The following is a 17,017-nucleotide window of genomic DNA, read 5'->3' as shown; positions in this document are numbered from 1 at the left end:
AGTTGCTAGCCCATCGCCTAAAAAGGAATCCCAAGTTTGTAACCCTATCCCTTAGTCGCCTTTTACGACATCCATGGGAAAGAGATAAAGTGGTTCTATTCTTTTTTGTATTGGTGCCGGGAACCACACGGCAATTTTCATTAAATTTAATGCTAATTTGAGTGCGTTTGACCTTAATTTGCCTGATGGGGTCACATTTTCTTGAATACTTTCATTCATTAACAACAAGACATTAAAGCCAAAATGAGAAAGGAATAAGTAACGAATTTTTAAGAGAAAAAAATCACTAAGTTCTTCCCAAGTAAAGTTTGCACTCGTTGACAAGTTGAACATTTGTCAGTTGGATTGACAAGGGATAAGGCGGGAAGTCTGGAAGGGCTCGGAGCTGAACCCGGGATTAAATCCCTTGTTGCAATCAAAGCTAAGCGATGATATCTTGTCGACACCCTCCTTGTTTGTTTCAGCTTGACCGATTCTCATGAAATTCTGTGAGCATATTGAGTAGGTCTGAGATTCGGCCATCATCTATTTTTCATAACCCTTAGTGATAAGGGTTGTGGACCCTTAACATTTTTTTTAACTAGAAATCACTACATAGTATAAAACAAAGTCGCTATTTTAGTCTGTTTGTCTGTATGCTTAAATCTTTAAAATAACGCAACGGATTTTGATGCGGTTTTTTGTAACAGGTAGAGTGATTCAAGAGGAAGGTTTTTATGTATAATAACATTTATAATTTTGCACCCGTGCGAAGCCGGGGCGGGTCGCTAGTTACTTATAAATTATTGATATGGCAAAAACAACGTTTGTCGGCCAGTAAGTACAGATTATAAAAATCAAAATAAATGAATAATGAACTTGGGATTCTCCTTGTAGGCGTCAATGATGAGTCGTCAACCTATCACTTTTTGAATCTCAATTCCAGCAATAAAGCTATACAGTTAAATGTGGCCTTTAAGTCTGTTGACTCTGCCATATTATAGTACTAGAGACCGCCCGCGACTTCGTCCGCGTGAAATCAATCCCACGAGAACTCCGGAATCAAGTAGCCTATATGTTATTCTGGATCTTCAGATACATACATACCAAATTTTATCGTAATCGGTTTAGTAGTTTTTGCGTGAAAGAGTAATAAACATCTATACTGACATCATGACGTACTCACAAACTTTCGCATTTATAATATTAGTAGGATAAAGACGTGATAATATGTATGTATGCAAACGCTAACTTTTCTCACATAAATGACATCATAAATACGAAAGTTCACTTTGAGGCTTTCAAGTTTTCCAATCGCAAACTTAGGATCTCACGTACCAACGACTTTGCAAGTGTTAATGAAGATATTAATAGCTTTTCGATACACAAGCTTTTAACTGAAGCTTTGCAGCCATCGCTAAGGGTCGGATTTTACAAAGAAAAATAAGTATGTATACGTTATAAGATTTCGGAGAAAGTAACACGGGCTTTCGTTCCGAGTCGAAAGTTCGTGTCGCGCTAAATACAATGGTCTACACAACTGTATTACTTTCAGGGTAGACAGAGCCAAAAGTCATATATATCTTGCGATGACATTTTACGGTGAGGAAAAATATATTGATTCCAGCATATTCATACACTGCTAAGTTCAGGGCAAGTTAGACAATTAATGGGAGTGAATTTTGTCTGACCTCCATGACTCTGTTGATAGACTCAAACTTGGGTCATGGTATGGAAATATAAATGCTACGGTACGTGAAAATCCTAAATCGCAAAGTACCTTCAGGATCTGGCGTTACTACTCTTCTTACAACCTCTGACTTAACGTGGTCTATCGTGTGGTTCCCCAGGCATAACACGCAGCCTGTCCCCGTAGTAATCGTGCGAAAAACTATAGCTGTTTAGCTTTTTATTATGCCATAAAATGGGACAGAGATAGATTTTCGCGACAGACAAGAAAGAGATGTAGTTCTTTTAAGTACCGGGCGTGTTTTTAATAGAAAAGAATAGAATAGATTTATTTTCAAAATTGGATACAAGGTATCACTTATTGACGTCACATAACTTAAATCTAATTATAACTACTACCGCTTCCAAAGCGCATGTGTAGAAGAAGCGGCGGAACAAACTACACTGCAGCATTTTCATAGGACTAATACAAAATGTTATAACATTAAACTTGTATATAGTTTTACCTTCAGTCTGAATTTATCAAGGAAAGACAATGAAAGCATCGTGAGAAAAACAGCAGGCACAGCTTTGTGAAGGACAACTAGTGGGGCATAGAGGAAAAATAATACAGAGACAAAGCTTGGTCTTCGATTTAACTGTACTTCTACTATGGAGCGAATTTGCCCTAATAAGATTCTGTCTTATAGCGAACTAGCTTTTACCCCTAACTTAACCTGCGTGAATTTAGTGCCACCTATAAAAGAATACAGTTACTAAGCAAATCCTACGGAAGCTTTCGTTTTTACTGTGATGAATAATAATGATGAAGTTGTATATATTTTGTTTTATTAACTTATTTACTAATTTATATACACAAAAAACTTTGAGAACGATAACAACATAAGAAACAAAATTACATAGTTTCTGCTTATATAAAAATAATAGACAGAGCACATTCAGCTAGCTAGGAAGTAAGAATGAATGTGTTAGACATTAAATAAAAATGTACAGGGAAAATTACACATATTGAGACAGCCTCATAGAATGTTCGAGATTTGTGTTATGTGATACTAACTTAACGATACCATAAGTGTTTTGTCTCTACCTTAGTAATCTACTGTGCTAAGTATAATGTGGCCCGAGGCTGACCTTAAATCGGCCTGTTGAACATATGATCGCTTGAATGCTACCTCAAAGACGTAAAAAATAGTAAATATCTATAATAAAATAAAATCTCTTTTAGCTTGTGATAATATAGAGTCTATTTTTACCCAATAATCTTTATTGAATATAAACTTAGTTATAATTTTCATAGTGTGTGCTAGCAGTTTCTCTTACCGTGAAGGCTGTAAATGTCAATAAAAGGAGTGGCTAATAAACTTGGGATTTTTTTAGGCGATAGGCTATTATCCTGTGTCTATTTGAATCTCAGTTCTGTGGCTTTTCAGCCTTTTCAAGACTGTTAAAGGATATCCTTTATAGGCAACCCTATAAAGGATTGATACGTGATATGTATGTAATATTTATAGAAAGGTTAAGGATTATGATTAGAGAATATATATACTTAGTACTCCAATGCTTAGATTTAAAATTGTTCCTGGCGAAAGTCTTAGTTACATCCTCTCCCTAAGGAGATAGATAAATATTGTATATACTTTTTTTAATGAATTGAGTGAGTTTGACGTTAATTAGCCTGATAGCAAGACGAGGTCTGAAGTGATACACGCATAATTATATATGACACGATTCTGCTGGCAAACACACTTTTTTGTAGGTAATGACAATTTTGAAATATTTGATTTCCTATATCCACTAACAAAATATTATTTCGTTTGTTTTGTTGTCCAGATTTATAATTTTTATTTAGGTAGATAAAATACTGAAATGGTATTTTTATCCGTCCACTTTTTCTTGCATCAAGTCCTTTCTATTAATAGTAAATCTAAATCAAACAAAAGCTATAAATAACCACAAAACAATATACTTACAACTTGTAAAAAATTACACTCAAAGTACACTCACACACAAAATAACAATTGAAATTTCGAATATTATTCACAAACGCACATGGAATTATTTGAAAATGGAACGCGCGGTTTTCAAAATGGCCGCCAGCGAACGCGAGCGTCTGGCCCGAGGCACTAGATAGCACTGAAATCGCGTGCCCACAAAGATATACGCCACCAGAATACACCCCACCTTGGTCCTTTTATTATAATGACATTTTCTATACACGTCCCCTTATCTATAAGTATTTGCAAAGTCCTAAAGATATTCGCGCATTGTATGCGATATTTGTTTGTACAGTCGCGTACGGAAATGACATATGATTTTTATGAAGTGATTTCGCTCTTTTGTCCCGTTTTTTTTTCTGAAGTTGCGTATTGATTATTTTTAATATATTTGGCGAATCGAAATGAAAGGCTTGGAAATTAGAGTTTATAGGATAGTAATAAATCTTTGGGATTACTATTATAATACAGATTTTTATTGACATGATTTTTTTTTTAATTTAAAAAATTATTTAGAATACGTTTTAAACATTAAGGCCGTGCGCTGCGTTAAGCGGGTGCACGGCGCGGGCATCCGACGCGGGCATCCGTCGCGGGCATCCGCGTCGTGCTCCGTCGCGGACAAATAGCCCGTCGCGGGTATCCGCAACGACCTCCCGCTAAACGCAGCGCCGCCAGTACAATTTTAGACGTGCGGGTGTACAGTCGATTCATAATGGATTATTTGTTGATATACTACCTAGCCAAAAGACGACGTAGACAACAGCGGCAGCCAATCAGCCCATATGTCTCGTCCAGAATGTTGTGTGGAGAATTTGTAACCAAGTTTACGCTATTAAGAGAAGATGAGAGGAGATTTTTTAAGTATTTTAAAATGTCAACGTCTACATTTGATGAATTATTTTCGAAACTTGAACCATATTTGAAACATAGTGCTAATACTCTAAAAGTAAGAAGTGTATCAATTATATTACCAATAGAGAGGTTGGCAATAACGGCAAGGTAAGTAAATAAAATGTTTTTCTTGATATAAAATATTTTTATTTTGTCAGTCAAGATCACGCATGTATACAACCAAATCAGTTATTGGACTTATCATAATCATAAGTAACAGTAAAATCACAGTGATTGGATTTATCACTTATTATAATTAACAATATTTTAATCTACAATTACTTTAATGAGAACTAAGTATAACAATTTGGTAGTGTAGGTACATACGTAAAGTAAATCAAAATCACAGTCATTGTAATTATCATAATTAACAATATTATAAGGCTACTTCCAATCTTTGTCTTTCTTCAAATAGAGTATAAATGCAGTAAATAATTGATAATAGGATTAATGTTCTGCTTGAGTGTCATTTGTCAGTACGATGTTCGATAAATCCTCCAATGTAATAACATTTTCTTTTTCAATGTCAATTAATAAGTTTAATACCTTTGATCGAAACAATAATTTTTGATATGTAGACAATTTTTTTATGTTTGGCATAATAGATTTAAAAAATGACAAGTCTTCATCATTTTCTTCGTCCTTTTTGTGTTGTATGGATTGTAATAATTGTATTTCAAAAGGAGTCGGCGACGACGCCTTTTTACGCTTTGATTGTTTTTGCGTTTCTCTGCTTGCTGTGTCATTTTCATTTCCAGATGTACTGGTCTCAGGTATTAACACCTCACTAGTGTCAACTATTGGGTGTTGGGACAATTCAAGTGTACTTGTATGACCCGAAGAGTCGTCCTGAGAATTTTCCAAAGATTCTTGTCCTTCTACTCTTTTGTTAGAGTCCAGAAAAGTCATAATATTATAATAGCTGTACCCTTTTCCTTTTTTAGCACCAGAACCAGACTTAAGTTTCTTGTTACTAGCTTTGACTTTCGTATAGCAATCTCTCGCGGTTTTCCATCGCGCTTGTATTTTTTTTTCTGAAAAATGAAAAATAATACATACTTAAAAAATAATTTTGTATTTTTCACAGGTACTTAGTAAGTGGACATACTTTCGTGGATATGCACTTGGCGTACCATGCGGGACAATCTACCATCCGAAAAATTGTTAATGATGTCTGTCAAATTATATGGCAAAGACTGAAAGAAGAATGTATACCAGTATTTACACGTATGCGATGGGAAGACATAGCAGAAGGCTTTTTAAGCAACACAAATTTTCCTAACTGTTTAGGTGCTGTAGATGGAAAACATATACGGATTATAAGACCACCTCACAGCGGATCACTTTACTACAATTACAAACATTACTATTCCATTGTCTTGCTTGCAATGTGTAACGCAAACTATGAATTCACCTACATAAATGTTGGAATACAAGGTAAAGAATCTGACTCTTCAGTTTTCACCAACAGCACTTTATTTCAACAGATGCAGGATGAGCTATTAGATATTCCTCCTCCAAAATCATTGCCAGTGCTACAAAATAATAAACCAACCAATACTGCAGCTACCACACCAGTGCCATACGTCATAGTTGGAGATGAAGCGTTTGGACTGTCTACACATCTTATGCGACCATATGCGCGGGCTATTGCAATGGATCATAGAAAGAAAATATTTAATTATAGATTGTCAAGAGCTAGACGTTACATTGAATCAACCTTTGGAATAATGGCCAATAAGTTTCGAATACTTCATCGTCCACTTAACGTTTCTAGAGAACATGCCATTTGTTTCATAAAAGCAATTTGTATAATGCATAATTTTGTACGAAAAAGAGACGGATTCGGTAATATCAGCGATGTTGTCATAACACCCCGCCATATCCGCGATATCACAAATGGATTTGGGCTAGTTCAAAGAAACTCGTATACAATACGAGATCAGTTCGCTGATTACTTTGCCACAAACGGTAAGGTATCGTGGCAAGATCGCTGTATTTATTGATTATTTACTTAAGTTAAAAAAAATTTGCTCGTGAAGAGGTCACAATACAATAGTTAAATAACAATTAACATAAGTAAATACAAAATGTTTACTAAGCCTAAAGGTGGGTACAGACTATGTAACATATTACATGTTATTTTAACATGTTTTATATCATTCAGTGTCCACATTATCTGAAACTTGTTATATAGCAATGTCGTATAACATGTTATGTTATATAGTCTGTACCCACCTTAATAAATGAAAGAAGTAAATAATTATGTAGTAAATAAATTTATAAAGTCATAATAAAAAGTAAGAATTTACCTGTTGACTTTTTTTCTGTGTCACTGAAGTCCTCATAATTTTCGTATAATTCTTTACAAATCTCGAGCCATGCAGCTTGACGCGCATCCCTGTCTTTATACAAGTTGTTAGACAGATCCCATAAAGCGGGGCGACATTGCACTTCTAAAATAACACGTTCCGTATCAATATCACTCATGTTTATCAACTTGATTGTACAAGCACGGCGCGTGCGACACGGATAACGCAGCGGCGCTCACTGATTTTCTAGAAACATCTCCGCTCGCGTGCTCCGTCGCACGGACACGCGAGCGTACCCCCGTCGCCCGCGCCGCGTGTGACGGGCGTTCCGCCTTTACGCAGCGCTGCTCTATGAATTTACATGAAACATCACGCCGCGCGGGTGCCCGCGCCGTGCACCCGCTTAACGCAGCGCACGGCCTTAAGGCACAATAAAAATTTAAGTTAAAAATTCAATTCCATTATCATTAAGTCACACAGCTATAGGGTTTAATGATGGAAACCCCGTAAACTAATGAATGTCTACCCCGCAAGGTATATAAACTTATATACAATTCCTGCGTACTTCTTTCGCTTCATTATCTTTTCATGCAAACTCGTCGGTTAAAGGTACTCTTGACCTGACCTCGCCAAGGGTAAGATGACGGATAAAAGCGAGATGAAATATAAAAATCTAATCGTTTAAATTCCGCTCTCATATCTCATCGTTAAGGTGAAATCACGTTAGTAAAACGCTGAGTCTCGTCGCATACAAAACATCTACGTTTAGGGGAACCATATACTTTACTGATTTACTGAGTTTTCTATGGACCGGAGAATTTATTATTTATTTATTTATATCAAAAGATTTTTATTGGTATAGGAAGTTTTATAAGCATCGTGTTAGGACGATTCCAATGGATATCTGAAGAGTTACCAAATCATAGTAGATTTGATTCAATTTGCAAACGACACATACTCGTACAATACAATTACTCTTTTTATACCACGATAAATTATACCAAATTCACATCTATGTTAAAACATCTTAAAATAGGCGACCTTATCACTTAAAGGTATATCTTCCAGGCAACTTTTGAATTAGGAATATGACTTCACTTACAATAGACTAGCAGTTGACGGGTCACATGTAAAATTTAAATGAAAAATTGTCAATTTAAAGAAAATTTTACAATGTTATTAAAGACACAGACACAGAATCTACTGACCTCATTGAAAATTTATAGAGACAAAATCAAATTACAATATTTTAATTAGATGAATCTATGCACATAACAAAGGCCACTGACTGAGCGATTAACTGACAGATTTGAAATTTGGCGAGTAGATTCGTTAAGTGCTCTAAAAGTGCAGTTAAGGCGAACTGGGAATTACTCGGCATTTCCACGCGTAGGAAATATACCGGGATTCATCGCGTAAAGCGGACTTACTCTTGACAATAAATTAATTTAAAAAAAATATATGCATACAAGACAAATTACACAGATTTAAGTTTGCCTCGAAATAAGTTCAAGACTTGTGTTACGAGATACTAATTCACTGATACTATATTTTATAATAAATACTTATAAAGATAAGCATCCAAGACCTAAACCGAACAGCAAAACGTTTGTTTCTCGTCATGCCCGGGATTCTAACCCGGGACCTACTTTATCGCAGTCAACGCACTACCGCTGCGCCACAGAGGCCTTCAAAAATCGAATAATGTGTAGTTCGCCTTACTTCGGCCGAGCGTGAATTCATCAAAGGATGCGGGGTTTATTTTCAAAATCAGTCGAGCAAAAATTCGATTGGAATCCGGTATTTACCGGTAAATAGAATTCCTGGGATTTTCGATTCGTTATCCCAACGTTCATGGAACTTTTTTTTATTTAATATCGGAATAGGCATTTGTCTTCCATCTCACCTGGTGGTAATGACGATGAACATGTTACATGACCAAGAGATACCCATTTGCTTTTGAATGTTATGATATGATAGGGTTATCATATCATAACATCATATCGTATTAATAAAATAGTAACTAACTTACCATAACAGTTATAATTTATTTCTCAAAATTGGATACCTAAAAAGTATGCAAAGTCTATCTTCTATGTTGAAAAAATATATATTCTATGTTGGGTTGGTAGCAAAGAAGCATCATATTGTGTACCAGCTGCTTCTCTTCCCGTTACGATATGCAATTGTAAAAGTCAATCAAGGGAAAGGTAATTTCTTCAGTCGCCTTTTACGACATCCGTGAGAAACATATGAAATAGTCCTAGTCTAAAGTGCTGGGAACCACACGGCACCGTTCCTTGCCTTATCTATTCTGATATATATCTATGCTTGATCCCATTCCTAAACGCATCTCCCTGAAGACAAGAATTTGACACGAAATTGATAGGGGTCGCCGAACGTAGAATTAATGAAACAAAGGTCAATATAGGGCCGGGCTAAAGACTATTCCATATATAGACATGAGGAGCATTGTGGTTTTTTTACTTGCTTAGAACAATATACTTACATACATCACCTCTTTCCCGGAGGGGTAGGCAGAGATCTTCCACTCCACGAACTCACGAAACACTCCACTTACCACGAACCCGGCCCATTTCTTTCGCTTCATCCACATCCATAAGAGGTTTCGGGTACTCTTGACCTGACCTTTTGCTAGAACGTCTCCGATTTGATCAAGGTACGTTCGTCTAGGCTTTCCCACTTCAACAGTCCCATTCCTTTTGTATATTTGCTGGACTTAACATGATAACTAAGTTGGTAATAACATATTTTGATTACTTGCGATAGGTTGAGGAGGTTAGACGGGAATTGCTTCGTGTTAAAACCTGACTTAAACCATCCAGAATCGTGGTCAAATTGGACGAGAGTTTTCTAAGGAAAGTTTATGTATCTATAAAATGCTACTCGTGCGAAGCTGGGTCGCATCGCTAGTCATAAATAAATACAAAAAATTCTGTCGTAGCACATTTGTAGCAGGTCTACGGACTTCGTAGAACTTGCTACGAAATAGCTTCGAAATATTAATAAACGTCAAACAATTAGAAGTAAGTTGTTATAAATACATATCATCATTTTTCTGGCTTCGCTTGCATCCTCACCACTCTGGTGAAGAAGAAGCCCAGGGTCTGGAAAGAAGCCCAGGCTCTGGAGAGGAGCCCTGGGTACGCCTTTGATCGTGCATCTTGGATTGGGTGATTCGGGTTTATACACGAAGCGATTCACGCCTGAACTCCGAATCCTTTGCAGGGGAACCCAAACCCGTATTGGATCATGGTTACACGTCCAGTTGCCTGAATGTGCAGGTTTCTTCGCGACGGTCTCTCTCGTCCTTTTTTTATTAAAATATCATTAAAATATTTACCTATCTTTTAGACTTGGGATTCCTCTTTAATGTAAATCCCTGCCAATCTAAGGTCTGCCGCGCCGATGGATGCATGGCTAGGGGCGAGCCTAGTCTCGAGCGTGCCACTTCCGCCATGGGGTTGGGCGACCCCCAGGTAATGGCTAGCCTTTACCCTGGCATGCGGGGCTCTGCTGGGGCGGACAAAATTTTTCCCTAGCGTCTCGTGGGAATCGCATGGATGCAAATTTTTTGAAAGAGCACCTAGATGGCGGCGATGGTGTCCGCACCCCATCACGTCTCGTTCCCGGCGGGAGCGGTATGCGGTCTGCTGAAAGCCGCTTTGCGACGATGAATGTAAGAGGAGGAATGAAGGATAAGATTGAGGAAGTATGCCAGATGATGGATGAAAGACGTTTGGATGTGTTGTGCGTGAATGAAACGAAGCGGAAAGGATGCGACGCGACGCAGCACGGCCCTTACACGGCGTATTGGTCTGGAATTTCCAGTACCAGCCGAGGCTGTCAAGGGGTCGGTCTAATTCTTTCTGCACGAATGGCTGAGTGCGTGAATGAGTATGAGTGTGTCAGCCCTCGTCTTCTATGGATTAGGCTGAAAGTTGGAATCACTCGGATCTTCGTTCTAGGTGTTTATGCACCTTGGGATGTGGGTTCGAGGGGTACAACATCAGCAAAAAGCGAAAACGAGGAGTTCTGGAATAGTGTAAGAGAAGTATTGAAAGTTACCAAGCCAAATGAGAAGATTATTATGTTAGGTGATTTTAATGGATGGGTGGGTGTAAAGCGTGATGGATATGAAAAGGTGCTTGGTGCGTTTGGTGACGAAAAGGTGAATGATAATGGAAGAAGTGTATTAGAAATTTGTCTAGAGTGGGATCTTTTTGTGTCGAACTCAATGTTTCAACATAAAGAGATCCACACCTACACAAGAGTGGAAGGTATTTTAAAAAGTATGATAGACTTTGTGATTGTAGATGAAAGATTGAAGAACAAAGTGCTGGATACCCGTGCATATCGCGGTGCTGGCATTGACTCGGACCATTTACTGGTGATATCCCGGATAAGGGGTATCTTCAATCGCTGGCGGCACAGGGTAAGGGAGCAAACCAGCGCTTTGGAAAGAGTAAAAGTAGAAAATTTGCAAGATATGGATGTAGGTAAGAAGTATATTAATAGACTGAAGGATGAATTTGAAGATTTAGAGGAAATGAGCGATATTGAAGATGGATGGAAGGAATTTAAAGAAAGAATTGTGGAAGTAGCTGTTGAAGTGTGTGGTGTAAGTAGAAGAAGGAAAGGAAAAAATCACAAAAATGCGTGGATGAGTAAAGATGTGCAAGAACTTGTGCGATTAAAGAAGAAAGCATGGCTGGATTTGTTAGCAGCAAAAGCTAACTTAAGAATGCAAGAGGTTATAGATGAAGATGTGAATGAAGCACGTAAGGAATATAAGAAAATGAAAGATTTGGTTAAGAAAGCTGTGATTAGAAAGAAAGAAGAGTATAAAGAGGATTTTGATAAAAGGCTATCAGAAGACTTTCAGTCAAATCTGAAAGTATTCTGGAAATCCGTAAGGTCAGCCCGAGGAAATACTATAACCAGAGAGCTGACTAGGATCAGATGCCAGGATGGTAGCGTTGTGAAAGGAGAAGAATGTGTACTAAAGATATGGAAGGACTATTTTGAAAGTTTATTTGAAAAAAAGGAAGGAAATAAGAAAGATTTCTGCTATAGCGAAGAAAAAGAGAATGAGATGGAAGGCGAAATTGAAATGTTCGAAATTGTGGAAGCACTTAAGAGTATGAAAGCGGGAAAGGCTGCTGGGTGTGATAGAGTGTCGGTCGAGATGCTTAAAGCAGGAAAAGGCGTAGTAGCTAGTCAGTTGTACTGCCTTTTCAATTTGTGTTGGAGAAGCGGCCGAGTACCAAAAGATTGGTGTAAGGCTGTTATCGTGCCACTTTACAAAGGAAAAGGGTCACAGCTGGACTGCAAAAATTATCGTGGTATAAGCCTGCTTAGCGTCGTCGGCAAATTGTATGCTAAGGTATTGATTAATAGAGTCAGGAATGAAACTGATGACAAAATATGGGATGCTCAAGCGGGATTTCGAAAGGGAATGGGATGTACTGATCAGGTCTTTTCCTTGCGGTGCATAGCCGAAAAGTTTTTGGCCAAGAGTCAAAAAGTCTATTGCACATTCGTAGATCTGGAAAAGGCCTATGACAGAGTTGAGAGGAATGAATTGTGGTCAGCACTTTCTATGCATGGGGTGAGCAGTCTCTTAATACGAGCACTGAAATCCTTATATGAGGATTCGAGTGCTTGTGTCAGGATAAACGGAGCGCACACTGAGTGGTTTAAGATTGAGAAAGGCGTTAGGCAAGGATGTGTTGCGTCACCGTGGCTGTTCAACCTATTTATGGATAGCTGTTTGACAGATTTGAAAGAGTCTAAAAGTGGATTAAGGATGAATGAGTTACTCGTCAAATGTCTGCTCTATGCCGACGATCAGGTTATACTGGCGTCATCAGCGGAGGAGTTACAGGAGATGGTAAACTGTATGCATGAAGCTTTAAAAGAGAAAGGAATGAAAGTGAACGTAAGTAAAACTAAAACACTGGTTTTTGAAATGGAGAAAGAAATGACAGCATGTAATATTTTGATTGGAGGAGAAAAAGTGGAGCAAGTGAAAGAGTTTGTATATCTAGGATCAAAGTTTACATCAGATGGCAAGTATGATAGTGATATTGAAAGGAGAGTGAACGCGGGGAACATGGTGAATGGAGCTTTGCATGCCTTTATGAGCAGTCAGAAACTATCCAAAAAGGCTCGACTGGCTGTGCACAGGGGCGTGTTGGTCCCGACATTAATGTATGGGAGTGAAAGTTGGGTATGGCAAAAGAAGCATGAAAGCAGAATAAATGCAGTGGAAATGAGAGCGTTAAGGAGTATGATGGGTGTGAAATTGAGTGACAGGATAAGGAACAGCGTGATAAGGGAATGTTGTGATGTGAAAGAAGATGTAGTTACAGGAATAGAAAAGGGTATGTTAAGATGGTTCGGTCATGTGGAGAGGATGAATGAAAGCAGGTTGACTAAGCAGATATACAAGGAGAGTGTGGAGGGAAAGGTCGGAGTGGGAAGACCTAGACGAACGTATCTTGATCAAATTAAGGACGTCCTGGTAAAGGGTCAGGTCAAAAGTACCCGAAACCGCCGAGCTTGTATGAAGAGAGTTATGAATGTGGACGAAGCGAAAGAAGTATGCAGAGATCGTGGCAAGTGGAAAGAGGTAGTCTCTGCCTACCCCTCCGGGAAAGAGGCGTGATTTTATGTATGTATGTATGTATGTATGTATCTTTTATATACAGGCAGCCGGTCCAACTTATAAACCCTCTGTTAAAATACATACATATTATCACGTCTATATTCCTTGCGGGGTAGACAGAGCCAACAGTTTTGAAAACACTGATTGGTCACATTCAGCTGTTTGGTTAAATGATAAATTTGATATTCAAATTACAGGTTGCCAGCCATAACCAGCCTAACCCATCCCTTAGTCGCCTTTTACCACATTCATGTGAATGAGATGGAGTGTTCCTAATCTATAATGCCGGGAACCGCACGGTACATAATGTTTATCAGGTCCAAAATAATATATAACAATAAAATCACATCTCAGGAGAATGTGAGCAAATAAAATTATGATATCACTGCCTGTACTATGTTCCGAGAGAATCTTACGAGGTAGACAGAGCCAAGAGCCTCGAAAAGACCAATAATAGGCCACGTTTAGCTGATAGAATTGAGATTCAAATAGTGACAGGTTGCTGGCCCATCGCCTAAAAAAAGAATCCCAAGTTTATAAGCCTTTGTGTTTATTGCCTTTTACGAAATCCATGGGAAAGAGTCCTATTCTTTATTCCATTAGTGCCGGGAACCACACGGCACTAACGAATTCAACTATAAACGGCAAGAAAGTGCTCTAATACGTATGAGTAATAATAAATTACCCTTAATCCTAAAAGGTTCCTTTCAAGTTTTCTTATTATATTTTTAAAAGGCTTCTTATTGGTAGAGTTGAGTACATTGACCTCAATTTTTTTTTATTATTTTATTCATTTTACTTCTCATACATACCTACATACATACATACGGACAGACGGCAATTGAATAGAGGTGCTGCTATTATATTAATATGCCGGGAACCACACGGTTTTTATCTTTGTATATAACAATTAAACTAAAAACTATATACCTAAGGGAATGATTTTGACAAAATTGGACACACTAGTCATACAGAAGTAGGTCCAAGGCTTTTTATTAAATTTTCCAGGTAGGTAAATTCGAAAGTTTGTGAGGATGTCAGTATGGGTGTTAGTTACTCTATCACGCAAAAACTACGAAACCGATTACGATGAAATTTGGTATATAGGTAGATGAAGACCCAGAATAACATATAGGCTTCGACTTTTTATCCCGGAGTTCCCGCGGGATTGATTCCACGCAGACGATGTCGTGGGCGGCCTTTAGTGAGTAAATAATTTGACAATAAAATAAAATATAAACCAATAAAATTCCAAATAAACGTAATTTCTTTTTTTTTCAAAAAGATAAACATCAGGCTGGTGTGATCGGTGCAAAACGATGTTGATATTAATCATTTAATAATATGTATATTTCAGACATTGAGAAAACGATACAAAAGCGACAGTATTTCATCGAATCTATTGGTAGGGGGAGAATTCACGCTTTGGCGACGCGATGTCTGAACGGAGTGTAGAGTAGTAATGGCAAATGTATACAGAGTCCACATACATACATCTTAAAAAACACTAATTAATACGTGATAATAAATAAGTAAACTAGATATGTAACCATGATCGATCAAAAACGGGATTCTCCTGCAAAAGTTGCGGAGGTCAGATGGGATTAGCTTCGTGTAAAAATTTGACTTACCCAAACCATGGGCCACGGGCAAAATCATACCTCCTCTCCAGAATGGTGAGGATGCAACCAGGACTCAAGCCAGAAGGAAGAAAAACAATAAATATCATTTAATTTAGCAATTGTATTCATAAAGGTAGCTTTCCTTAAAATTGTAATAATTTCAAACCGCTCTTTCCATTTGTGGAGGAAAAGGGAAAATTTCTTTTTAACTGAGCCACGATCGAAAAAAATCAATGTCTCAAAACTAAAACTAAAAACAAACTAATAAGTAACACAAATTAGTCACGCTTAATCACGACCAATTCAACCAATCAAATCACAGTTATATCAATTGACATCAATCTATGAAAGACACGGAATTTAAATTAACCAATGACCAGCGGGCGTATTCACTAACGTTGACTAAGAATATGTCTTCGCCTTTTCTCTATCTTTCTCTATCGAGATGGAGTGTCGTTATCTTGACTGGAATACACATTACGTAATTAGTAATTCCCTTATTTTAAGAATCAAAAAGAAAAACATTTTCACAATCAGTCAGTCCCGGTCAACGCCGGGAGATATTTAGATCGAGATAAAATCTTGATTATATGATCATGCCTATTTCCTTACCTCACCTTTTACAATATTCAATGGAAAAGAGGCAGATGACAGGGAGAATTTATCAAGTGTATCCTCAATGTCGTTACTGTAACTAGGTTAAGTCCTTAATTATAGACTATATTTGTATCCAAGACCAAAAAGGGTCGTCCCAGACACTTCTCGAGAGAGGTGAGGATGTAACCGACACTAACGCCAGGAGGTAAAAAATAGCAGACTATAAAATATAATAGACTATGTACTAGCATCCGCCTGCGACTTTGCTTTCAAGTAAATTGTAGTTTATATGTGATTCTGAGGTTTAAGTTATGCTTTGCTGTAAATTTTTATTTCAATTCGTTAAGTTGTCTTTTTGTGAAAGGGAAACAAACATAATATAGCATTTAGGTAATGTCATAGACCGAGCCAGCGGTGCGAGTGAGGTTTTGGCGAAAACTCATTTTTGTATGTATGTTTGTAACGCGATAACTTTTTGAACTGTTGGTCTGATTTTAATGCAACATATTGTATTTAGGATCAGTCAATAGAATTTTTAAATTCGTTGGGAATCAAAATGGGTTTACTAGTTTTTGAGATATTAACAATTTAGTAAAAAAAATTAAAGTGTTCGCAAGGTCTCAGTTTGAGGTGAACAACTTATATTCTAGTATAACCAGCCAGTCTACTCTGTATATTGCTAGTTGCTCTGTGCTAGGAGACGGTTGCTAGGCGACGGCCGATCGTTCCCGACGCGCCCTCATGTACCGATTTTGCTGCGTTCCATTTATTTTAAATTTTAAACAGACATACAGGCTGGTTTTACGTCTTTAAACTTTTTTTATGATGTACAAACATAAATATTCAAATTCAAACTTTTATTTGCATAATAGAATTCATTCGCAATAATTCAAGACAATAAAAGTGACATATGTGAACATGGGTGAAAAACATTTATTATATGCATAAAAATATTATATCTGTCGATGTAGAAACCCCTACGGTGTAGACAGAGCCTACGGTCCCGATAAGACTGAAAGGCCCACGTTGAGACTACATCTATCCACTACACACACGTTGAGAAGCATGATGGTTCAGCTAAAATTTAACAAATTAAGAAAGGCTTTTTGTAATTTGTTAAATTTTATCCTTTAAAAATATTTCAGCCTGATGAGTATTTTCTATTGAGAACTTTATTACAGAGTCATACTGAACCAATAATAAAAAATATAGACATGAAATCTTAACAAAAATCGTTCA

At 37.4% G+C, this 17,017-nt stretch overlaps 3 protein-coding genes across 3 annotated transcripts in view; 1 reads left to right on the top strand and 2 right to left on the bottom strand.

Annotated features, from left to right (window-relative positions):
* The window catches only part of LOC106140467 (sperm surface protein Sp17), a 103,945-nt gene extending 100,171 nt beyond the window's left edge, over positions 1-3,774 (bottom strand). The window contains exon 1 of the mRNA XM_060952006.1: positions 3,639-3,774. The gene's annotated coding sequence lies outside the window, so the exon portion shown is untranslated. The remainder of the gene's footprint in view (positions 1-3,638) is intronic.
* A 420-nt stretch (positions 3,775-4,194) lies between these two features.
* On the top strand, positions 4,195-6,867 carry LOC132903516 (uncharacterized). The gene is made up of 2 exons (XM_060952003.1): positions 4,195-4,664; positions 5,644-6,867. The coding sequence occupies exons 1-2, from the start codon at positions 4,378-4,380 to the stop codon at positions 6,560-6,562; spliced, it is 1,206 nt and encodes a 401-aa protein (XP_060807986.1). The 5' UTR covers positions 4,195-4,377; the 3' UTR covers positions 6,563-6,867.
* Positions 4,795-7,270, bottom strand: LOC132903517 (uncharacterized). Its single transcript, XM_060952004.1, has 2 exons — positions 6,869-7,270; positions 4,795-5,590 (listed from the first exon to the last, which is right to left on the bottom strand). Exons 1-2 carry the CDS (start codon positions 7,044-7,046, stop codon positions 5,004-5,006), a joined length of 765 nt encoding a protein of 254 aa, XP_060807987.1. The 5' UTR covers positions 7,047-7,270; the 3' UTR covers positions 4,795-5,003.
* Between the last annotated feature and the right edge of the window lie 9,747 nt (positions 7,271-17,017).

This window comes from Amyelois transitella, chromosome 27 (assembly GCF_032362555.1).
Source record: "Amyelois transitella isolate CPQ chromosome 27, ilAmyTran1.1, whole genome shotgun sequence".
NCBI lineage: Eukaryota > Metazoa > Arthropoda > Insecta > Lepidoptera > Pyralidae > Amyelois > Amyelois transitella.
The sequence above is the reverse complement of the archived record's forward strand: the minus strand, read 5'-3'. Positions and strand labels throughout refer to the sequence as shown.